Source organism: Pezoporus wallicus, unplaced genomic scaffold (genome assembly GCF_028554395.1).
Source record: "Pezoporus wallicus isolate ANWC-B61680 ecotype Strahan unplaced genomic scaffold, APGP_CSIRO_Pwel_v1 scaffold_7736, whole genome shotgun sequence".
In the NCBI taxonomy this organism is placed as follows: Eukaryota; Metazoa; Chordata; class Aves; order Psittaciformes; family Psittacidae; genus Pezoporus; species Pezoporus wallicus.
In genome coordinates, this window is record NW_026636574.1 from 890,913 (window position 1) to 915,431 (window position 24,519).

The window sequence follows — 24,519 nt, forward strand, 5'->3', positions numbered from 1 at the left end:
ATAAAACATGAAGCTTAAATGGTTTCATGAGAAATCCTTTAAAAAAACAGACCCCTCTCCCCATGTTCCATAAAGAACTAGAAATATAGCATTAAAAAAAACAACTTTTTTCTTTTTAACACAATATTTAGGAAGTAAAATTCAAAGAGTTCCATTTGGTCACTAACCACTTCTACACGTTTCACATGTTTCTACAACAGCACAGGCAAGGGTATGTTCAAGTGCCTATAACCCCAAATTTGGCACCATTTGCATGACAGAACCCTAGCGCTGACATGAACACGGTGGAACACAGCAGCAGTTCTCCGTTTCTCAGCCCTTACTCTTTCCTAATCAATCCTTTTCAACTCCAGAGTGTGAAACCCCACATTTCAGTGTGCTCAGTGAAGGTAACCAACCTTCTTACCACCTTCTTACCACCTTCTCCCTCCACAGATGATAGAAAGCAAAGAGAGACAGGAGGAAGACTTTGCCAGAGAAACACAGCTCTCCCTTAGCAGGGATCAGGACAAGCCAATTTAACATGGTAACTATCTAGTGAGCTTTTACCCACTTATTCTTGTTGTTGGCAAGAACCACTCTCACCAGTGAGTACCTGGGGATGTGCTCTCCATTTCTTTCCTGTCCTGCAAAGTCTTCTCCTTTGCTCCCCCCTTGCACCACTAAACCCAGCGGGAGGGCTTTCAGGGAGCTCCCTGTCCCACATCAGCCCTGCCACCAAAGTCACTCCTGGCTACAGAACAGCTGTGGGGAAGCAATTCCTCAGCAGTTGCAAAGCTATTTGAGATGGCAGGCTACAGGGAAAGGGATGTTGTTGTCTCATACAAAGGAGTATCATTCCACTATCCATGCCCTAATAAAGTGGCAGCAGAGTGATTGTGCTAGACAGAGGCTGAGTGAGAAAGGACAGACAGAGGCAACTGGGTGATTCCTGATGAAAGCCTGAGGTCTCTGCTGTAAAGCACCAGAGTTGGGATGTACTACCCAGTTTCTCAAATCACACCAGTGATTCCACGGGTCTGGCTGCACAGCACACCAGCTCATCCACATCTGGCTTCCCATCCTAAGGGCACTTACTGGCAATGAAGAGCTGTGTTGGTCCCTCCAGGACATGTAAGCAGAGGTCTGCACTTCCAAAGCACAAAGTAAAGAGTTTGCTGCAATCCCACACTGGGAATCCAGAGGCATAGAGCGTGTGCATGGAATGAAGGTCACAACACTTGGGACTGGTGCCCTTGGGTATGGTGGGTGCAGGCAGTGGGGAATAAAAGGTGCAACGGCATTAAAAATATACCTTTGCCCTCCTTCGCCCTGCTCGAGGCCAGCACGTGGCAGGGGAAGAAGTGCTCCAAATCAGTTAAAATCAATCCAAGGCACATGCTTGAACACGCACCATGCTCCTTTACGAGCAGCAGAGCTCCCAGCTGCTACTACACAAGAGCAAGGGGAATCGTCTCCCTCCTCCCTTCTTCCCTTGCTCCAAGTCATTGCAGCGATGCTCTGCTGAGGAGGAGTTTGCATTGAACACAAGGCAGCTCGTGAGCATGGAACAGAAATACCCCCAAAACCACTGACATCCAGGTTAGGAAAATACGATGGTGACAACAAGAGGAGGAGGTTGCTGCTAGAACCAAGCAGATGGCCCCGTCAGTGCTCTAACAGCAAGCCCAGCCTGGCGGGGTTGGCTCTTTTATGTTAATATAATCCCCGCTGCCAGCAGCAGAGGAACTTCCATCACCAGCGGATGAGGACATCATCTTTTCAATGAGGACTCTAGAAGGCAAACACACGTGAGTTTGGTTTGGGTTGGTTTAACAGGAGGCACGGGGCCAGCACTACAGCAAAAATCAACAGCAATCCATTCCGACAGGACACAGAACTCCAGACCTTCACTAAACAAGCAGGTTAAGGAACCCGAGAGCACTGACAACAGCGCTACTGCCATTACCTGCCAGCATCAAAGACCATGTGATGAGCAGGTAACACAGCAACCACCTCACCTTGGGTCCAGGTTAGGACTGGGACACAGCAAGAGGCTCCCTATGTACTAACTGCCCACCCTCAAGGTGCAAAACCTCAGTCTAACACCTTTCAGACAAGGCCAGATCCTCCCCTGAAGGACTGGTGCATCACCAAAGAGTTTCTAACACCTTTGCACAACAACTCCCATCCTCCTGGTAGAGGCCAGCATATGAAGAAACATCCCTGGTATTGTTCAAATGATTTTCTGTCACCAAAAGCACATCAGAGCTTAACCAAGGAGAAAGCAAGCCTCTGACCCTTCAGAATTCAGGTTCCCTTGGGAGATTTACTTGTGTTTTATTGCTGCTGTTTGTTACCTGCTGACAGCATCTCCCTCACCTCAAAGGCAGCCGTGTCTGAGAGAGGGAATCAGCTCTTTGGTGGATCGCCAGCCACTGTGCCTACCTCATGGACTCATTGATGTTCTTGTTCTCCTTCACAGACGTCTCCACCCAGCCAGAAAAACCATTTTCCTTGCTGAACCGATCCACTTCTTCTCTTGTCACTGCCCATGGGGAGAGGTCGCACTGGAAAACAAGAACCATTTGAAGGTCAGCTTTTTGGCTCTTCAGCTGGGAGGGGAGCTGTGCCCCTCAGCAAACACTGCCCGTGTGCAGGCAGGCAGCAGGCTCAGCCCATCACAGCTCCCAGATCACAACCGATAGAGAGCTCTTAGGGCAAGGTTCTTGATGGGATGTTGCAAGCACCCATCTATTTATCTCCTCAGAGATGCTGACACGCCTCAGTCAAGCACGCACGGAATGGAGGTACGGGGAATCGCCGTCACTCATCCAAAATCTGCCTGGCCTCTGGCTAGCAAGGAAACGCGTTAGCTGTAAAGGTAACCTGTGTGACGTGTGTGCTGGGAAGGGGCAGGGCGAAAACCTGCTCCAGTGGAAGGTGTCCCTGCCCATGGCAGGGGGGTGGAACTGAAGGAGCTTTGAGGTCCCTTCCAACCCAGGCCAGTCTGGGATTCAATACAGATGATAACAGCTTGTATTAGGTGAGTGCAGCGTGTCAGCCACACAGGTTTCCTTAACGCAGCTAACTGGTAACCTCAGAACAGCCATCAGGGAACGGTGTCTTTGTGAAGGAGAGAAGAGAAGCCACTCTCCTGCCCACCCATCACGTTTGTGAGTCAGCTCCAGCTTTAGGCTCTCTCAAAGCAAGCAAATCTCAGGCTGCATCTGGGAAGCTGCTGAGCCAGCGCAGGCATGGGAAGAGCATAAAGGTAGGCTTGAAATGAAAGGAAAACAGACGATGGAAAGACAGCAGCTAATCCTCACGGGGAAACCTGATCCCCACGAAGCCAGGCATCCCTCGGGCTGCTCTGAGCAGCACCCACAGCACCACACACAACCCGCCCAGGCCACTGCAAGTGGAAGAGCACAACACAAAAGCTTCCTAATCCAGGAGCTGCAGAGCTCGAGCTCCAGCAGCACAAGCACTGCCTCCTGGGAGAGGGCAGCTGATAACATCTTGGTGCCTCTCACACCAAGTCCTACCAGTGCCCGAGGAGAACCCTCAGAGAGGCAGAACATGCAGGAAGGGATTAAAGAGACCGCAAGCTATGGGGCAGCTCTGGGCAGAGCTCATTGCTAAAGGGGTCTCCTTCCCTTCTGCACCCCTGTTGCACAGCCGAGCCCACAGAGCTCACGCAGAGCTGCTCACTTTGTTAGCCAGCAGCAGGCAGGGCACGGGGCTCCCATCGGGCAGCAGGAGCTTGCTGTCCAAGTCCTGCTTCCACTTCTGGCTGCTGCTGAACGTGCTGATGTTGGTGACGTCGAACATGATCACGCAGGCGGAGGCCTCCCTGTAGTAGAGCCGGGTCATGGACGTGAAGCGTTCCTGCCCTTGGGATGGAAAGGGAACAGAAGTGACTCCCCCGAGGCATCACTTCCAGGTTTGTTCATGCAAGGAACACGTTTATCCCAGAACGTCGTGTTCTCAGCTGGCACTAAACCTACACTTAAATACCGGGGAGATATTATGGGGGCACTGAGAGCGCTCGTGTCACACCTCATGGGTCAGGAGCATGCTGAGAAACAGCATTTCTGACAGCAGCATCCCACACTGGGTTGGGCTGGACCTTAAAGCTCCTCCAGCTCCAACCCCTGCCCCGGGCAGGGACCCCTTCCACTGGAGCAGCTTGCTCCAAGCCCCTGTGTCCAACCTGGCCTTGAGCACTGCCAGGGATGGGGCAGCCACAGCTTCTCTGGGCACCCTGTGCCAGCGCCTCAGCACCCTCACAGGGAAGAGCTTCTGCCTAAGAGCTCAGCTCAGTCTCCCCTCTGGCAGGTTAAAGCCATTCCCCTTGGCCTGTCCCTACATCCCTTGTCCCAAGCCCCTCTCCAGGTTCCCTGCAGCCCCTTCAGGCACTGGAGCTGCTCTCAGGTCTCCCCTTCAGGAGCCTTCTCTTCTCCAGGCTGCCCCAGCCCAGCTCTCTCAGCCTGGCTCCAGGGCAGAGCTGCCCCAGCCCTCGCAGCAGAGCCGGACAATCCCCTCCCTTGACCTCTTCTCCCTCAGCCTCGTGCTCTCCCTGGGGCTCCCATCCAGCCCTGTCTCTGCTCTGCACTTTGAGTCCCCTCGAGCCACCCGAGTGCCTCGGCACAGCTCAGGGGAGAGGAGCAGTGTGCGGGGACCATCGCTGTGGCCATCCCCTGCTGCTCAGGGCTCCCCAAGAGCTCTGTGCCCCCCAGCTGCCCTTGTTTCCAAATGCCTTTTTGGGGCTGAAGCTGAACCCAGCTCCTTGCTGCAAACTTCTCCTTCCTCCTTGCTTTTTTAGGGACTCCAGAAGCACGCGGCCGGGCAGAGGAAACCGCAGCCCTGTGTTCCTCCCCCTCCACATCCAGAGCTGCTGCTTCAGAGTGGGTGCTCCTTGCTCTGCTTCACCGCATCCAGTGCTGCCTCCTGGAGCACCCCCTGCTCCCGACCCAGCCCCACGCCTCCCCTTGCCCTGGGTGCTCCCAAGGGATCCGCTGGCTCTGCTTGCACAGATCCGGATCCCAGCAGCTGGAGCAGTGCCTGGAGCTGCTCCACACAGGAATCAAGGCCAGGTTGGACACAGGGCTTGGAGCAAGCTGCTCCGGTGGAAGGGGTCCCTGCCCGTGGCAGGGGTTGGAGCTGGAAGAGCTTTGAGGTCCCTTCCAACCCAACCCATTCCATGATTCCCTGCCAGAAACAGGGATTTTAACACACCCTCGTGGCTGAGGTGTTAAAAACCCAGCTTCAAATGAGCCCGTTTCCCATGCACTTTGTTCTGGCTTTGACACAGGGAAGGAAAGGTGATGGATTGATCACCTGCGCTGCGGATGGGCTTTGACTGAGCACTGAAATTACCCCTGCAAACCAGAGCCCCTCGGAGCAGGGCAGCCCTGCCCCTGCAGGAGAATCCTGTTGGAGGGAGGGAAAGGAAAAGGGAACAGAAGAAGCCACTGAGAGCTTCGGGTACCTGCGATGTCCCAGAGCTGCAGCCGCACGGTCTCGGACTCCGACCACTGCACCACCTTCAGCGCGAAGTCCACTGCAGCAGCCGGGAAGAAAGGAAACCGCGTCAGGGGCTGCTCCTCTGCAGCCTCCCCCGTCCCCAGCACCGCAGGGACCTGGAGCTGTTGGAGCGAGTCAAGAGGAGGGCACGGGGATGCTGCGAGGACTGGAGCAGCTCTGCTCTGGAGCCAGGCTGAGAGAGCTGGGCTGGGGCAGCCTGGAGAAGAGAAGGCTCCTGAAGGGGAGACCTGAGAGCAGCTCCAGTGCCTGAAGGGGCTGCAGGGAACCTGGAGAGGGGCTTGGGACAAGGGATGTAGGGACAGGCCAAGGGGAATGGCTTTAACCTGCCAGAGGGGAGACTGAGATGAGCTCTGGGGCAGGAGCTCTTCCCCGTGAACCGGACGAGCTTCGAGGTCAGGGTGAGGCGGGAGCCGCGCTGCGCTGGGTGCTGGGGGCACAGCCCGGGCCCCGAGCAAGGAACAACCGGTACCGGTACCGGCACCGGCACCGCCCCCCCGGCCGCTCCTCCCGGTCCCGGCCCGGGCCCCACCTCCCACCGTGCTCTTGTAGTGCCGGCTGAAGCTGTCGCTCGCGAGCCGCCGCACGAGCGAGGTCTTGCCCACGGCCGCGTCCCCGACCACGAGCACCTTGAAGAGCCGGTCCCGAGGGCCCATCCCGCACCCGCACCGGCACCGGGGCCGCCGCGTCACGTGAAACGGTCACGTGACGGACAAGTGGACGCCAGCCTTAAAGCGGCGCTGCCGGGACCGGGCGCAGGAGCCGCGCCCCGCGCACCCCAACCCCAACCCAGCCCCACGGACTCCTGCACCCCAACCCCAACCCCATGGACTCCTGCACCCCCATCCCCAGCCCCATGGACTCCTGCACCCCAACCCCAGCCCCATGGACTCCTGCACCCCCAACCCCAGCCCCATGGACCTCCTGCACCCCCAACCCAGCCCCACGGACTCCTGCACCCCAACCCCAACCCAGCCCCACGGACTCCTGCACCCCCAACCCCAACCCCATGGACTCCTGCACCCCCAACCCCAACCCCATGGACTCCTGCACCCCCAACCCCAACCCCATGGACTCCTGCACCCCCAACCCCAACCCCATGGACTCCTGCACCCCCAACCCCAGCCCCATGGGTTCACAGACTGAGCCCTGTTGGAAAAGGCCTTCAAGAGCATCAAGCTCCGTGCCTCCTGCATCCCCAAGCCTGTTCCTGTGTCCCCCTGGCTCCAGGCAGCTCTGAGCCCCACTGTTCCATGTGTGGGGCTGACCCACAGCAGCGAGGAACGGGAGCTGCCGAGGGCCCTGCATGGGGCAGGATTTATGCTGGGGGGGGGAAACAGCCCCAAACCTGCACTAGGGAGGACGGGGACCCTTCAACAGCCACCAACGAGGGGCTCAGGGTGCCCCTAAAGGGCTGCAGCAGCAGTTGATCCCTCACACCCATGGGCAGCACAGGACCCACGCAGGGAACCCCTGCGGCTCCCAGGGTCCCAGCAGGGGTAACCCCATCAGTTACCCACATCCCAGCGCTCCTCCTGCATACCAGGGCATTGGCTCATTCCAGTGCACGTCCAAAGAGCTCCGGTGTAAGCAAAGGATGCAAAACACGGAATGGGTTGGGTTGGGAAGGACCTTCAGTGATCCAGTTCCAGCCCCTGCCATGGACAGGGGCCCCTCACACCCCATAGAGACCTTTAACCAAGCGAAGGAGGCACCAGGGTCCGCATAAATAACCGTCCTCTTTATTTAACCAGAATCATTCACCAGGGAAGGCGACAGCTCGCACGGGAACTATAAATAACCAAAGTCTTTGTGCCTTGAGCGGGAAGAGGAACCCGGCGTGGGCAGCGCAGGGCTGGCGAGCAGGCAGCAGGAGTGCAGCGGGGGAAAGGGCTCTCCCCATCCACGGGCAGCTTCCAATCGCGTCCCCCCCAGCGATGCTCTGAGCCCCCTCCGGCCGCAGGAGACCACGAGCGGTGGGTTCTTGGCCTGGGGAGCTCGCAGCACTGCGACACCCAAGGGACCCGCAGAGGTGGTCGCGGAGGGAACCCTCTGCTCCTCAGCACTGGGCAGAGAATGGGGGGGAGCAGCGGCTGCTGCAGGGGAACGGGGGGGTTGGTTTCTGGTCCGAGCAGAGCTGGGGCCAAAGGAGAGCTGAGAGCAGTCGGCACCGGAGCATGGTGTGATCACGGGGAGGGGAGAGGAGAGCAAACGCTACGGGGCACGGGGAAGGGGAAAGCATCCCCAGAGCATCAGAGGCTACGAGGATCCCATCTCTGCCCCCAGAGCACAGCAGCAGCAGCACCCGCTTACACCCAGCGGCAACAGGAAAGGATCCTTTACAGCCTGAGAGGGGAGCAGGCACGAGCCCGGTTCTGTTTGAGCTCACCCAGTGCAACCCTAACCCCAGCACTGCCCAGGCCACCTCTGCCCCATGGCACTGAGGCCTCGTCTCCACAGTGTGTGAGCACTGCAGGGCCGGTGCCTGCAGCCCTGCCCTGGGCAGCCTGTTCCAATGCCTGAGCACCCTCTGGGGCAGGAAGGGTCCGGGGCAACAAGGAGGGCTCCAGCCCGGCCTGGCCCCATTCCAGGTCAGCATCAGCGTTCCCAGCACCGCACAGCCCCACTCTCCAAGCAGAGATGCCCAGCGCTGGGGGGACACAAAGCCAGGAAGAGACAAGCACTGGTTCATGAGAGACAGAAGTCAACCTAAGGGGAGATGAGGCCGAGCACGGGTGGGTTCTGCTGCGAGGAACACACTTAAAGCAAGGGGTGAAGCAGAGACCACATCCGCAGCTTGCAAGTTCCACCCTGGAGCTGCACAGGAGGGTGGGCAGTGTCCAGGCCAGGAGCAGAGCTGCAGCACAGCCACCTATGCCCAGAGCTTGGCTGCCATTCCAGGACTGGGATGCAAGGTGCTGCAGCCATCCCCTAGCACTTGGGAAGATGCTGGCAGCTCCCAGGCTTCAGGCAGTGCAGCACGAACATCCCATCCCATGGGATAGCCTGCATTCTGCCCACCCCAGCAGCCGTGAGGAGCTTTCCCTACATGTGCACTTGGGCATTCAAGTGGTACTCATGCCCTGGAGCCTCTTTACTCGCCCTGCTTGAGCACATCACTTCAACCTGGGCGCAATGGGTGAAGTTTCCAGCTGGTAAAACCTCCCTCCTATTTTCCATCCACGCCTCCAGGAAAGCTGCCATGAGCAGGGCTGTGCCCATGGGAGCACGAAGGAAAGCCGGGACGGGATCCAGAAGTGCTGCAGCAGAGCCCTGGCAGGCAGAGGGGACAAGGATGGATGGGGAGAGCTCGGCCTCTGCAGCCCCAGCGTGGCAGGGGCTGGAGCCAGCTCCCAGTGAGGGTGAGCAGAGAGCAGCTGCAGTCCTCAGGCCCAGAGCCCTCACTCCCCTGTGGGCACACAGCGAGGGGGGCTCCGGCCCAGGGGACCCTTCCTCAGCATCCTCACGAACCCCTCGCCAGGGACTCGCGTGCTTTGGGTGCCAGGCACAGGAGGGGCATTTGGGAGGGAGGAGGGCAACAGGAGATGCGCAGCACCCTCAGCCATGCGCTCGCGCTGTGCTAGGAGGTGCCTGTGGAGTAAAACCAACCCCTTCCCTCCGGTATTTAACAGGCTTATGAAGGGAAAGCAGCAGCTTTTCACCTCCTGGGACTGGGGGGCTCCCTGCGTGACCCAACTGTCCAGGAGCCTCCCTGGAGCCTTGGGTCAGACCCAGCTAAGATGAAATGGCACTTGGTGATTGTCTCGGTACGCCTGGGGGTTCGGCCTTCCTAAAACTAGATTTATTTTCTGTACAAACTTGGCTTGAAATAGAAACCACATAAAATTCCCATTGAAAATAATGAGAATCCAGTATCAAAGAGAAGTCTCGAGAGAGACGAGGGCTGGGGGGAGGAAGCAAAGAGCAAGGGGGAAGGAAAAAGAATGACAACAACAGAAGGAGAGGAGGAGGAGAGCTGGGAGAGGGGGGAATCAGTCTCCCACATCAGAGTCCCGGTCACCAATGAGCCAGAGGACGTGAAAGCTGAGAGCAAGGAGCCCTGTTCCAATGAGGTCCCCCAGTGCAGTCAAGTATGGGATGGAGAAGTTGTCCGGATCGAGGTCCCTGCCCCACATCCAGTGCACCATCCAGTCAGCAATGTAGAGGAGAATAAGAACCTGGGGGCAGGAAGAAAAGAGCCACATCAGCCACAGATCCCGACCTCTGCAACTCCGGGATTCATGGGGGCAGCTCAGAGACACAACCTCATCCCGAGGGATCAGAGCTGCTCAGAACCACCTTGCTCCCCAGAGCTCATCTCAGTCTCCCCTCGGGCAGGTTCAAGCCATTCCCCTTGGCCTGTCCCTACATCCCTTGTCCCAAGCCCCTCTCCAGGTTCCCTGCAGCCCCTTCAGGCACTGGAGCTGCTTTGAGGTCTCCCCTTCAGGAGCCTTCTCTTCTCCAGGCTGCCCCAGCCCCGCTCTCTCAGCCTGGCTCCAGGGCAGAGCTGCTCTTTCCCAGCCTCTGCCCTATCCCTCTTTAGCTTCACACCACCATCAAATTTAGGCTTAAAAGGGAGAACACTGGAACTCAAACACGAGATAAGCCTAAGTTTTGTCCCTCTGTTTTCAGCTCTAACCAGAATAAGCTTAAAGAGATTTGGGCAACGAGGGGACTCAAGCACAGGAAATATTTAATCCAGAAATAAAAGAGCAGCTTCCCAGCAGCCGGAACCGCCGGGAGGGATGCTCCTCCCCATCAGTGCCATGAGGCTGTACTGGTACCTAAAGACAGAAGAAACCTGCAGTGGATCCTCTCAAGTCTTAGCTCTGCCTCTGACGGATGCTCTGAGTCACCTCCTCACGCTGCCTTGGGCTGTTGTGAGGGGGCACTGGAACCAGGCACAGCTCCCATGAGTGGAGCTGGCTTTGGGAGAAGCCCCAGCCAGGGCACCCTTCCTGCCCTCCAGCACAGGCCCCCAGGCTCCTGCAGGAGCTGCACTGCGGATGGGGCTGGATGAGCCCCACAAGACACAGGGGTCCCTGCTCATTCCACAGCCTGATTTCCTCAGCAGCAGGTTTAAACTTGCTAAAGCACCACAGAGGATAGATCACCTCGTGCGTGTTAAACACTTGTGCTAGCAGAAGGGCTTTAAAGAGACAAAAGAGAGATTCCAAACTTGCCAAGAATGACAGGAAGGAAGAACTGTGTGTACAGCTATCAACAAAGCAGCATTTATTCAGGTCGATACCAGCTTATTTGATAAACAGAACCTCCCTAGCATGTGGATCACTTACCTGGGGACAGGGTTTGTGGCTGTGCCTTCGGGAGCGCAGCTACCACTGAGGGACGTGGCAGTGTGCCCTTGTGCCAGCTTACCTGGAGAAGTGCTGCTGTCATGTAGAAGACGATGAAGATGAGGGTGAGCGTCGTGTGCCCTCCTTGCATGGAGCTGATGGTGTAAAGGAAAACCAAGTGTCCAGGCACCACCAGGAGAAAGAGCACACGAGCAGAGCGAGAGTTCACATCTGCAAGGGAACAAAGATGGATTCAGGCTTGAGCACAACTCTGCAGCCCCCCCGGGCTCCGGGGGACGAGGCAGCACAGCTACAGCCAGACCCCGAGCGGGGACCTGCACACTGGGCCCTCAGCCCTGCACTGCAGATAGCGGCTGGAGTGGTGACAGCCCCGCAGTGCTCAGGGCAGAGGTGCCAGGACTTGGCTGTCCCTGGGCTGGAACGTGGGGCTGGGCCGGGCCTCAAATCAGAGCTGCTCGAAGCCTTTGGCAGCGAGAAGCTCCGTGGCGCTGCAGCTCCACAGCCCAGCAGCCTCGAGGCAGGTTTCCGTGCCCTGGCCCCATCTGGAGGGGATTTTGGGGGTGCAGGACTGGCAGGGCTGTGGCAGCAGGGCAGGGCAGGGGGCACCCAGCACAGCTCTGCCCTCTCACACCGAAGCTTTGCTGAGGCCCGGCCGTCTCCAGAGGGCAGCTCAAGCCCCATCCCTGAGCTGAGAACTGCCTGGGTGCAGGCTCCAGGCACCGCTGCCCATGGCGCTGCTCCAGCAGCCGCAGGGAGCTCAGCCAGGAGCGAAGCCATCCCAGGTACCTGAGCTGAAGAAGGTGGTGCAGGGGCTGGGGCACCTGCGAGGGGCCGTGTCCGGGCTCTCTCCAGGCATCCCACTCATGTGCAGGTAGGTGGAGATGCGGCTCGCCTGCACCGCCACCAGGTTGCCACCCACGCCTGCAGAGAGGAGAGAGCAGTCAGGAGATGGCCCACAGCGACCAGCCTGGACCTGCCAGGTGCTGGAATCACGCAGCCCAGTCTGGTTTTGACCTGGATGTGAAGAGCTGGGACAAAGGAGGCTGTTCTACAGCGTCCCCTTCGGCCCCTGCGTAACACAGATGCAATTCTGGCACTGCAGCTTTCATTGCAAGCAAGGAGGTGAAGCAAAACGGTGGGTGAGGCACCCAGACAGACACAGGAAGTTTAAAGTTACTGTTCTTTGTAGGAAGCTGTGCCCCAAGATGCACCGGCTCAGAATGAACCCCTTTTCTTGCTGCAGGTAACGAAATAAAGGGGTTTTCCTGGTTCTCTATGCAGAAGGGAGGTCAAAAGTGATCGGATGTCCTGGCTCTGAGTTGCAAACACAAATCTTGGTGTCAGCAGGTGCCACAAGGCCCAAACAAGGGGCCGGGGGATGAGGAGTTTGCGCTGGACCCCTGGGAAACGCCCTGCAGGGCCCAGGCTGCCGGGGAAGGGCTGGCACCGGGGGACCCGGCGGCTGCAGAGCCCCAGGCAAACCCCACCGCTGGCAAAGGGGTCCTGGATGCACCTGAAACGGGGAGCAGGGAGAACGCAGGGGCTGCGGGCGCGGAGGGCTCACCGTTGATGACGGGCGTGAAGACAGCCATGCCAGCGAAGTTCGGATCCGAGACCGTCCTGTCCAGGATCAAACCCCCAACGCTGCAGAGGGAAGGATGAAGAGCTCAGCGCTGACCGCCGGGGGAATCACCCGTGCGAGGCGCGGAGGGCTCAGCGCGTGCACCCAGGGCTGAGGCAGCACCCATGAAGGTGCACGTGGGTGGAAGGTCAGGCTCGGCAAGGGAAGGCAGTTGTCGCAGGATCTGCTCTCCTTGCTGCCAAACCCCATCCAAGCCTAACCCCAGCGTGCAGCTCAGCGCAGGGCAGCACCAACAGCAATCCTGCCCAGCAGAGGGCAGAGGGAGCTCTTGCGCTGAACAAGATCCCCGCTTCCTCCCTGGCCGTGCCCTGTGCAGCGGCGCTAAGGCCCTGGATTCCCAGGAATCCCCACCTGCTGATGGCCATGGCAATGATGACAGGCTCCCAGCCAGAGTACAGCACCTCCCGCGTGGCCGCGTTCTTCTTGGCAATGATGATCCAGATGGGCAGCAGGGCGATGAAGAAGGCGCATACCAAAGGATTCACGTAGGCTTTGCTCTCTGAGGGGGAAACAAGCAGAGGCGACACCTCAAGGGCGCATCCTGCTGCAGCCAGGTGCGGCGCTGAGCTCTCCAGACCTGCCCACACCCTGCTGCCAGGCAGGGACTCCAGTGAGGGCTGGCAAACCGGACCTCAGCTCTGCAGGACGTGGCCTTTCCTTCTCCTGGTGCCCTCCCAAGGGGTCTCTTCAGTTTCAACCGCTCATTCCCACTCCCGGGCAAGCCCTCCCAGGGCTGCTTCACCTCTGGCTGAACCTGGCTGAGTCACATCCCTAGGCCAGCGCCAGGGAAGGAAGGTGGAGGGGAGGGAGGAGGAAGTCTGGAGCCTGCAGCTGCAGCTCGGCACCCAGCTGGGGCTCACAGTACAGAAGACAGGATCCAAAGCTGCCTTCTCCCATGCTTGAGCCACAGTCAAGCCCCTGGCGCTTGGAAGGGGACAACCTCTCCCTTCGCACTTCACCTGGTGCATGCAGAGCGCTGCCAGGGCTGCCTCCAGCTAAAAGGCAGTAAGAAGGGCTCTTCCCTCCCCTTCTCAGCCCTGACTGGGTCTCACTGACTGAGGCAGCTTCCAGAGCCCCCGAGAACAGAAAGGATAAAGGAAAAGGGTGAAATGAGGGGGAGATGCAGAAGCACATGGAAGCACCATGGAGAGACAAAGGCCGCCTCTTGCTCCTCACCCAGCTCCTTGTACAAGCCCCAGCTGATCCCTGAAAGCAGAGCCAGGGTGATGAGGTCCCCCAGGCTGGCAGCAATTGGCGTGGCGACGTTATCAGGATTGATCCCCATCTTCCTGGACCCGATGATGACCCCAATCATAATCATGCCTGCAGCCAAAAAGAGGGAGAGAACGGGATGAGGCCGGGGGGAACCCAGCATTTCAGGAGGAGGTGCAGGGGGGTGCGCAGGGTCTGCCTCTCACCCAGAACAAGGGAAGCAATGAAAGCAGTGGCCACGCTGCTGGCACACAGCAGGACAGCATGGTCAATGCTGAAGTGCCCATCTGGGATCCATCCGAACACCACGGCTGCGATGGAGGCCAGGAAGCCAACCACGGTGGCCTGAACCTGCAAATGAAACCCAGGCACTCTCTGAGAGGACTGGAGAGCAGCATGGTGCTGGGCGGAGGGGAACACCACCCAGGGCACCTTACATGGACACCCTTACAGGACACCGTTAGCAGGGATCTAACCTAGCCTAACCCCCAGGGCAAACTGTCCTGGTAGGTGGCTGTGGGACAGAAAGGTGCCGTTTCCCTCCCCATCAGAGGTGTGATAGTGACAGTCAATAGCAAGCCCCAGGCGTTGAAACTGGGCTTGCACCAACTGCCCGTATTTCCACTTTGCTCTTACCTGAATCAGAGCCATGTTCCCCGTTATCATCTTCCAGAGCTCTTTGGGTGTATCCATTTGGCCAATATTAGCCTGCGAGAGGACATCAAGCATCAGAAGACTGACAGCATTGAGCACTTGTGACCAGTCAGATTCCTACCCTTCAGTGACGCAAGCTTGTGCCAGGAGCAGCAAAGAGCAAGGACCTCGCATCCTTAGCTCTCAGGGGAGGGCAGCCCACTAGAAAAGGGCTGTGTCCGTGCGTGTCCTGCACTAAGAGCCCAGCCTGTGAGTGTCACTGGGGCTGTGCACCTGGGTAAGGACAGAGCCTCTCCCAGGTTACCGTGGTCTCATCAGACATCAAACCTGTTTCAGCATCAGCATCCTCTTCCCAGCTGCAGGAAGGGGCTGACACTCCACAGGAGTGGAGCCAGAGCCGCTACAGAAGGGGTTTTGAAGGGGAATGGACCTCAGTGGAATGTCTGATGAACAACCTTGCACAGGCAACAAGCTCCACTTTGTCCCCGGGCACAGGCACGCACTGCTGCTTATTCACTCACTGCCTTCACGCCAGTGGTGATGAAGCCAAGCCTGGCCCGGGCCCAGCTGGGTCACGCTGCCCCTGGGGTCACGCAGCCGGGAGGGACCGAGGGGCGCAGGGACCCCCTGCTCCAGGCCGGAGCAGCAGCACAGGGGCAGGGGGAGCTGGCCCAGCGCCTCCCTCGCAGTTAAAGGCTGGGGAAACAAGGGCAGTGCCACGAGAAGCAGCTGGGGCACAGGGGCCACCTGGCACCGCTGCGGCCACCGGAGAGCCTCGAGCAGCCGCGGGTTGCTTTGACCCCCTGCTGGGTGATGCACGATGCTGTGATGGCAGAGCACGAGGGTTCTGCTCTTCCCTAGCGCCTTCTAGGTCCTTATGGTGGGAAGGGATAAGCTTACATCTAATCGGGGATTATTAGAAGCTGAACACGAGGAAACAAGGGAGAGGCTCAGTCGTGAACAACTCGTCTTCCTGCCCTCCTCACTGCATGCTCGAGAGGTGCCAGCACCGGGATGTGCCCATCTCTGCAGGGAATTATCCTGCTCAGTTTAGTGGGAAGGAGAAAGGAACTGGGGGCAAACTAACAAAATAGGGACTGAAGTAGCCCTGAGCACATCCAGCACTGGAATTTGAGCTCCATGTGAAGCATGACCTTAAAATTCCAGCCCCATGGCAATTAGGTTGGGATTAACATACCCCAGCTGTAGTCACTGGCAACAGGACCGTAATCCTTTAACTAATGGGAGTTTTGATCCTTAATTGTGAAGGAATTTCTGAGGTACCTTAATGCAGCACTAATGAGGAAGCCACAGGCTGAGAGAGCACCTGGGGCTGCTTCCCTGCGGCCGGAGCACGAGGCTCGCACCGTGAAGCCCCAGAAGGGTTCCCCACGCTGAGGGAAGAACAGGGCAAAGGATAAACAGGAAAGCCCAAGAGATCATCCTATCCCAGCATAGGATCCCAGCCTGCTTTGGGTTGGAGGGACCTTAAAGCTCCTCCAGCTCCAACCCCTGCCACAGGCAGGGACCCCTTCCACTGGAGCAGCTTGCTCCAAGCCCTGTGTCCAACCTGGCCTTGAGCACTGCCAGGGATGGGGCAGGATCCCCTCCCTGAGCTGCTGCTCCCACTCTGGGGGTGCCCCCAGCACACGGGGGGGTTCTGGCCTCAAGCACACACTGAAGCTGGGTCATGGGGAGCTCTCATCACCCCAAACCCCCATGCATTGATGCAAGAGGTAGAGCACAAGGGAAGGGATGTGTGTAGAGGCAGCACAGCCAGGGCAGAGCCAAGCAGAGGACACAGCCTGGGTGCTGGCCCATGGGGCTAGTGCCACCCCTCAGCCATCAGCCCAGGGGCAGGAGGAGGCAGCAGCCACCCAGCACGGCCGGACGGGAGCTCTCTGTGCCCGCTGCCTCATGACCCTGCTGCAGCCACCAGAGCACGAAGTTTCACATCCCTGGGGCTTTGTGTCCAGTCTCGGTTCCCTGCCAATCCTGCTCCTTCCCAGCCCCATAGGGAAGAGCATGAAGTGCTCTGCTGCCTTCATCCCAGGAGGGCCAAGCAGCCCCACAGCTCAGCCCCTGCTCAGCAAGGGCGAGCTGGCCATGAGGGAGAGCAGCCTGCGTGTGGGACAGCAGGACCCTGAACAACAGAGAGGGACTCAAACAAAGGGGTTTGTTTCCCAGCACAAAGCTCAGGCTCTGTCCCTGCAAGCCCTGGCACAGGAGCACAGCAGGGCTGGGGCAGCACGAAGCCTCCCAGCAGCTCTGTCCTGCCCAGCAGCACCTGGGGAGAGGAGACCAGCACCAGGGGGACGCAGCCACGGCCCAGCTCCTGCCTGTGATGCTGGCACAGGCATCCCCAGTACCCTGCTCCCGCACAGAATGAGGGCTGAATCAAGGAGCTGGTCCCCTCACTGGGCAAGCCAAGGGAAATGCTGTTTGCATTCCTGCTCCCCAGGGCTGCAGGGACAGCCTCAGGCTCTACAGAATATGATGCTCATGTGCCACTGGTTCAGTGCAGAAGAGCAGCATCCCATAGGGTACACACAGAGCAGTGTCAGAACCTGGATGAGCAGCTCAAAACGTTGGCTCTGCTGCTATCAAGGAATGCACCTCGAGGCCAACAAGAAACTCCTGAGGAGGAAAGAGTCACAGCTGGGATCTCACCATTGCTCAAAACAAAAGAACAAGAGAGGACCCAGGAGAGCAGACACAGAGACCTTTGACAACACTCCTGTGCTTTCCCCTGCAGCAGCCAGAAAGGGGAATGCTGAGAGGCAGGGAGCTAAGCTAAGCTCTCTGCTAGCTATCCTTGCTGCTGCCACCCAGGCACACAGGTCTCCATCCCTACACCTCAGTGCACTTCCCGAGTAGTGCTCTCGGGCCAAGGCACATCACCTCCTTTGCACTGTCAAGGCGAGGACCGGGCTGCTTGCTGCAAGGGCAACGCACAGCAGAGAGACAGCTTGGCAGCAGGCAGCCAACACCTCGGAGATGTGAGGCTCAAAGCTCTGCATGCTCCCATCATGGGATACACGGAGACGTCAGGCAGTCACTGGCTGTCATGCTCCAGCAGAAGATGGCTTGCAGGAGGAAGGAGAGCCATTGTCCCTGAGAGGAGAGGAGAGGATGGCAGGCTCGGCTCCGCTCCACAGGCAGGCTGCTGTTACGGAGGCATTTATACACAAAGGAATTCATTTTCAGCTGGACTAATCCCGTACTCTGAGGGGTAACAGCGCCTGCCCCTTCTCTCGCAGGGAGCTCCCTGCTTCCCAGGAATCAGACTGGGTTCTAGCAAGAGCAGTGCCCAGCCGTGCCCCTCCATCAGCTTCAAGAGGCTGCCAGTCCCCCTGCTCGCTCTCACCGCAAGGTCCCCCCTTGGCTGTACAGCCCTCTGCAGCCTCTCAGCCCTCCTGAGCCTGGCTGCCTGCAGCCTGCTCTGGTGACGTCCCTGCACCCAGCTTCCTCCGGAGGAAAGCTGGATCCAAGCCGGTTTGGAACAGTTCTACCTGCCAAAGGCAGCTCACACACTGAGCTTCCAGGCCCACGAGCAGCCAGGACACGGAAGGGAGCTGCCAGCAAAGCTTAAGGACTATTAAACCTTCAAATCGGATCAGTCCAGAGGCACCTTCCCAGCCTGCTGAACTGCGGTCACTGACAGAGACGTGTCCGCCCAGCCACCACACACACAGAGGCATTCCCAGCCCTTCCCAAGCGGGTATCCCGCTCCCTCCTTCCCTGGATACTCACAGCTGTGGACAGGCGAGATGCCAGCGTCATCTCCAGGTTCCCCTTCAGGCCCAGCAATGCAGGCACTAAGATAAAGACCTCAGTCACGTACTTGAAGACATCCCAGTGCTGCAAGAGTGAAACAAAGGCCAGTAAATAACCACAGCCTGGGATGGGTGGAAAGGACCTCAAAGCTCCTCCAGTTCCAACCCCTGCCACGGGCAGGGACCCCTTCCACTGGAGCAGCTTGCTCCAAGCCCTGTGTCCAACCTGGCCTTGAACACTGCCAGGGATGGGGCAGGATTCCTGGCTGTTGGAATCCTTTGCTTGGCACCCTGTGTCACTGACCCAGAGCCCGTGCACGGCTCTGAGCACACAACCCGGTTCCTCCTCTGCCCCAGTTTGGGTTCTGCTGTGGTCTCCTGTGTCTGTGCAGCAGTGACCACACGTTCCTGAGCCCAAACCTGGATCTCAGGGGCTCAGCCTTCAACTTCCAGGTCAACCCCCTGAGATGAACCACTGCAAAACGTGACACAGAGAGAAGCCAAGACAGGGAAGGATGGAGAGATCTGGCCCCATACCTGCAGTCGGTGGCAGAAGCGAGGGCTGAAGCTTGTAGGGAACCATTCCCTACAAACACCCTTTGGAGCAGTTACCCCACTACGGCCTCTGCTCAGCCTCCCTCAGCTGCACCTACATTACTCACAGGATCATTTGGGTTGGAATGGACCTGAAGATCACCCCTGCCATGGGCAGGACAGCTCACCCTGCAGCAGGATCCACTGAGCCCTGTGGCTCTGCAGCCACGTCAGCTCCCTTGGGCACGAGGCACAAGAGGCAGCCACGGGTAGTTAGGAAAGAGGGAGGGGTAATTGCAGGCTGAGCACACGAACCCACACCGCTGCATTTAACCCCCCCAACCACAGAAACCTCCCTGCCCCATTCCCTGTTGGCAGGAAGGCCCCACGTCCAAAATAACTCCTTCCCCGAAGGACAGCGAGCTCCCAGCAGCACGGAGCACGGTCACAGCCTCCTGTTCCCGGTGCACGGCTCCATCTCCCTCCTTGGCCGTGCCACACCGCAGGGTGCCGAGCCAACAGGACATGCATTCCCTTCTGGACCAGGAACTCGATTGGCCAACACCTTCCAGCAAACACAAGTCACTGCTGCGGGAAGGACCGGCCTTATCTCTGTTTGGTTTTCCAGCCTCTGTGCCCCCAGCCAACCAACTCCTGCCAGGTCCTGTGCAACGCCAAAGCCATCTGGGAGCAAACTGTGACCACAGGAGACAGGTAAATGTGTCATGGGGATGAACTGGGACCACTTCTCAATGGGAAAAAGTGTTTTTCAGTCATTGTAAATCTTCAGCTCTGACAGCTTGGGAAGACAAGCTGACCGTGTCCAGCCCCCAGGGCAAGGATGGAAGCTGCTCGGGTGTGTCACAGAATCCCAGCCTGGTTTGGGATGAAGGGACATTAAAGCTCCTCCAGCTCCAACCCCTGCCATAGGCAGGGACACCTTCCACTGGAGCAGCTTGCCCCAGCCCGTTCAGGCACAGCCACAACCCTCCCTGTGCTCGAGGACACGGCTCCTGAGGATGTATGCACCCGGTCCCCTCTCTGCTATGCTGTGATGGGCGTATCGGGAAACCACGGTGGGTGCTGGACCCAACCCCTGGGCTTTGGGGGCCCCTCCATTCTGTCCCCAAGCAGGGGACATCAGAGTTCAGTGCTCACTGGGAGAGGCAGGAGGGAGAATCCGCCTGGAATACTCCTCCAACAGAGCGGCACTCCAGGCTGTGCTTCCTTTCAGGTCACACCTAGGCAGGCGAGCTGGGCTCTCCCCAGCCTGTTTTTAAGCATTCTGATTCTTTGGCTGCTCTTGCATCCGTGAATCCTTTGCCACGACTTCCCTTTGCAGTACCCAGAACTCAAGGAGGAAGCAACACGCTCCCGCTTCCCAGCGGGACGAGCTGGGGGTCAGCAGCATCACTAGGAAAGGAACACTGGCATTAGTCAGCCCAGGGGCTGGCTGTAAATGACCCTTTAAAGGAGGCTGTGCTGGAAGCCGGTGCTGCTGGACCTCCCTGCGCGAGGCATGGGTGTTCCTGGAGAAAGGAACAAAAACCATCTTTGGGGAAGGAAAACAAGGAGATTTGTGCAGGCATCAGCAGCTCGCTCACTGCAAAGAGCAGGCCCCATGGGCTCCTGCCAGCTCTCTTAATCTGTTACACAACAAGGGTCTGCAGGCATTCAGTAGGGCTTGAAGGTCTCCCTGCACCCTGCAGAGAGCAAAGGCCCTGCAGAGCCGTGTGCCCACACTGCGGCTCCAAGGGGACAACCAGAGCCTGCCTGTGTGGGGAACCCAAAACAGGGAAAGAGGAAATGTGGATTTCAGTTCAGGCCATTGAGCTGTCAAAATCCCTTTCTCCCCCCCGTATCCCTTCGATATCTCCATCTCAGCGCCTCTGAGAAGCACAGAAAGAAGCTGTTCTGGAGGGTGAGGAGGGAAGAGAACAGCACAGGGGAGCCTTCAGAGAGCCTTTTGGCAGAGCATGGAAGAGAACCACATGGAAAGGGACTCCATGCCCAGCACCTCCTCCTGCCCTCTGGGACAGGGAGCAGAGTGACCATCACCACTGCAGGCTCCGGAAGCAGCACCAGCCCCAGGTGGTGCTTTCAGCTGCCTCCATCTCGCTGCCTTCAGAGGCTCTGCACCTGCACCCTGCTGTTTCCTGGTGGCAGATGCCTCTCCCTGCTGTCATTTGGGTTTCCAGGAGTCAGGAGCGTGGTTTCGCTCAGCTGATAAGGGGGTGGTGACTCACAGCAGCCCCGAGGGGAGGGGATGCTGCAGGTTGGAGCTGTGGCTGCTTCCCTCTCCACAATGCCAAGGAACAAGCGGCCTTAGTGCAGGAGGTGCAGCTCCAGAGGGATGCTGACTGCAGGAGCAGCGTCCACCTGGAATACTGTCCATCCCATGCAAAGCACCGGCAGGGAGCAGGCAAGGCTGGAGCAAAACCAGGGCTCTGCTGGGACAGGAAACTGCCAACAGTCCTGCACTGCACACACAGGAGCAGTCACCTGGCCCACAGGGAGCAGAGGCAAATCCCTAGGGACACATCAGTGGGACAGCATGGCTAAAGGGGCTGCTGTGCTCCCAGAGGGGAACCAATTACCACTGCCTGATTAGTCTGTGTAGCCAAAACAGTGGAACCCGAGCGGATGGAGGCCTCCATCCATCACTAACCACGGCTGCATCCAACACAACGGGGCTCCAGCCACCCCGGTGCTCCAGCAACCCACTCCACGTGCACCCTCCGTTCATCCAAGGCTTTGGATCTCCAGGAAGCCAGCTCCAAATCAGCTCCCCAGCCAAGCAGGCAGGGACCACACACTTCCCCTTCCCACCCTATGGCATTTCAATGCCTCGTTTAGTGCCAGGGCTAACGGGAGTTGGCAGGACACGCTGCAGAGCCACACGCTGAGCTGCTGTGGGACAGAGGAATGATGCAAACACAGCAACATCCCCCCCTGCCCACCTCCTCCTCAGCACAAAGGCTGCTCCTTTGCCAGGAAAGGCTTTAGGCTGGGTTCAGATCCCTGGCTCTGGGACTCTGCCAGAGGCACGATGAGTTTACAGGCAGCCTGCAAAGGCAAACATGCTCGGAACGGCTCTTTTGCAGCAGATTGTTCTGGTAAACCTCGCCTGGCTTCACTCAGCCCAGCCGGCCTTTCCTGTTCTGAGTCACTGCACAGGTTCATGAACAGCAGCCACAGGGATGACCACTGGACAAAGGCATGCAGGGAAACAGCCACCAGGGAAAAGCAAGCAAGAGCAGCGCCTGCCTGGCCTCGCAGCGCTGCAAACCTGACCGACCCTGTGGGCACAGGGGGGCAGGAGCTGAACTCTGCCAACACTGAGGTTTTACCCCCCTTCAGCAAGCAGAGGAGCTTCCAGCAGAGCAGTTTGGGTTGGCCAGAACTCCAAAATGGCTGCCTCCTCCATCCAAACCATCTCACCCTCCTCTGCTGCGGGCATCAAACCAGCTCCGTGCTCCAGAGCACAGCAGAGGGGGTGAAGCGGCTGAGGTGCTGCCAGAGACCCACATGGGTGGAAAACACATAGCCTCTCCTCCCCTCGCCCCAGGCATCACCAGGGTCCCCCTGACCCAACCAGCATCCAAGGTAACTGATCCCTCCCAGTTGCTATCTGCTGAACTAGCCGTGCCATTCCAGTGTCTCCTGGCTTGGGATTAAACCATGGTCTATAGAGACAGGATGCAGAGCCCAGCGGCGTGCCAGGTAAAGAGCAATCCTACCTGCACAATGTCCAGCACCATTCCAGCAGCAACTGTCCCAAAGCCTGCCAGGAGGAAGGGAAAGAGGACTTGCAGCCCGATGGAAAAGGAGGTCTCCTTGAGGGGAGAGGCTGGCTCAGGGCCTCGGTCCGTGCTGGTGTCATCACTTTCATTGCTCTGGCTGCCGTTTTCCAGCAGGGCATCTTCCTCCCGCACCCCTTTAGCATTGGCACGGGACTCCAGCACCACCACTTCCACCCCAGTGCCATCAGGTCCCAGGAAATCCGAGGGCTCCACCAGCTGCCCTCGCTCTGGACTGGCACGGCAGTCCACGGGCACGATGGGCAGCACAGCCCCGTTGGCCTGGTGGGTCTCCTTCTGCTCTGGCTTGGAAGACATGCTGCAGAGAGGCTATCCTGACCCTTGGCTTGGTGGGCCTACAGCCAGCAGCTATTCCAGAGGGGATCTTCAGCCAGGAGCTTACACAAATGGCCTTCCCGGCATCTAGAGGCGACCTCCCCTATCCCTGCTTGCCTGCCTTGGAGTGCAGAGACTGCTCCTGCAGCAGAGATCCCCATCAAGCAACGTCCAGGAACGGAGGACACCAAGCACACGGAGGGAACACTGCAGGAACTGGGAATTACAGCAGATTCACTCCGATTCTCCTCCTCCCCAGCGCTGTGTGGTGCAGCGGCCACTGAGCCACGATCCAAGCTCTTCTGCCTTGGTGTATGACACTTCAGTGCATCTTTCTCCAGATCCCTCTTCCAGAGGCACGACTGCTGTGATGGGGTGCGCAAGGCAGAGAGAAAAACAGATGAAGGCCACTGAATAAGCTCAGAGGGATGAGGAAGCAGAGAGCAGACCCGAGGGGCTGGGTTTCTGAGATGAAACAATTGAGAAGAGCTCTTCTTGCTGCCAGGGCTTTGGTACCTGCTCCAGTGGCGCTGCAGAACTGGAGTCTGAAGCCTCCGGGGGGTTTTGCTTCAGCCTGTCCTGTGCTGTCTGCCAAACACCCAGCAACACCAGCACGCTCCGACCGTCACGGCTGGCCTCTTCCAGGAGGATTTCTCACCTCACAGCACGAGTGAGAGCTCTTATTTAAAGTCACAGCAGGCTCCCAGTTCAGGTTACTCACGGGGCCGAGCAGGCTGCAGGGTGGGAGCTGGCATCGGAACCGCCTCCGGCTTCAGGGCGCTCTCCAAGAGCTCCTCTTTCACCTGAAACGCATGGGAGGAGCACAGGTATTCCGCCGGCGCTCAGCATTCACAGCTCATTCATCCCAACGCACCCTGCCCCAGCACACGCTGAGGGCGCACCCACCGGCCGCGCACCCCCCGACCTCCCCCTGCGGCCCCTCCAGTGCCGTGCAAGGGGCGCGTGAGCACCCGCTCCCTGCTCCCCGAGCCCCCGAAGCGAACACCGGGAAGGTGCCCGCACACCGCGCCCCGCCCGGAGGCCGAGCCCCGCCGGACCCCCGTGCAGCGCCGCTGCCCCAAGGAGCCCAGCGCGGAGCAGGGCCTGCGGGAGAAGCGCGGCCCCGAGGCTGCCCCGGTGGCCGCAGAACCGCGCTCCCCGCGCACCGCCGCTGCTGCGGCCCCGGGAGCCGCTGCCCCGAGCGGAGCGGACGGAGCCCCCCGCCGAGCCCCCCCGTGCGCCCGGAGCCGCCGCAGCCCCCGCTGCGGTCCCGGCTCCCCCCCGGTGCCGCCGTGCCCCGGGGCTCACCCCCGCTGCCCGCCGCGCTGTGCCCGGCCCGCCCTGACATCACCGCCCGCCAATCGTGGCCCTGCCCAGCGCGCCGCGCGCCGCACCCATTGGCCGGCTGAGCGTGGCGTCACGCCTGGCCCCGCCCCACCGTGGGCGGGGAGGCCCGGCCCCTTCGCGGCGCGGGAGGCGTGGCCCCAGGGTCACGTGGCGCTGGGCTCAGATGGAGGGGCTGTGGGTGCCCCACGTCTCGGGGTGATGCTGGGAGCGGGGATCCCGGCTCGGGGGTGCCCCCGGTTCTGGGGTGATGCTGGGAGCGGGGATCCCGGCTCGGGGGTGCCCCCATCTCCACCGGGGCAGCCGCGCTGGGCAGAGCCTGCTGCGCCCCCAGCACCAGCGGTGTCTGGTGTCCCCCACCCGGGGTCCGGTACCTC

General features: G+C 59.2%; 2 protein-coding genes across 2 annotated transcripts; both read right to left on the minus strand.

Annotated features, from left to right (window-relative positions):
* Positions 1-977: 977 nt before the first annotated feature.
* On the minus strand, positions 978-6,190 carry RAB29 (RAB29, member RAS oncogene family). Its single transcript, XM_057400675.1, has 5 exons — positions 6,059-6,190; positions 5,474-5,545; positions 3,694-3,875; positions 2,428-2,549; positions 978-1,773 (listed from the first exon to the last, which is right to left on the minus strand). The coding sequence occupies exons 1-5, from the start codon at positions 6,180-6,182 to the stop codon at positions 1,656-1,658; spliced, it is 618 nt and encodes a 205-aa protein (XP_057256658.1). The 5' UTR covers positions 6,183-6,190; the 3' UTR covers positions 978-1,655.
* A 3,116-nt stretch (positions 6,191-9,306) lies between these two features.
* SLC41A1 (solute carrier family 41 member 1) lies at positions 9,307-23,085 on the minus strand. Its single transcript, XM_057400666.1, has 10 exons — positions 22,403-23,085; positions 18,106-18,213; positions 14,335-14,406; positions 13,905-14,049; positions 13,663-13,809; positions 12,838-12,985; positions 12,409-12,488; positions 11,631-11,765; positions 10,906-11,054; positions 9,307-9,704 (listed from the first exon to the last, which is right to left on the minus strand). Exons 1-10 carry the CDS (start codon positions 22,778-22,780, stop codon positions 9,519-9,521), a joined length of 1,548 nt encoding a protein of 515 aa, XP_057256649.1. The 5' UTR covers positions 22,781-23,085; the 3' UTR covers positions 9,307-9,518.
* Between the last annotated feature and the right edge of the window lie 1,434 nt (positions 23,086-24,519).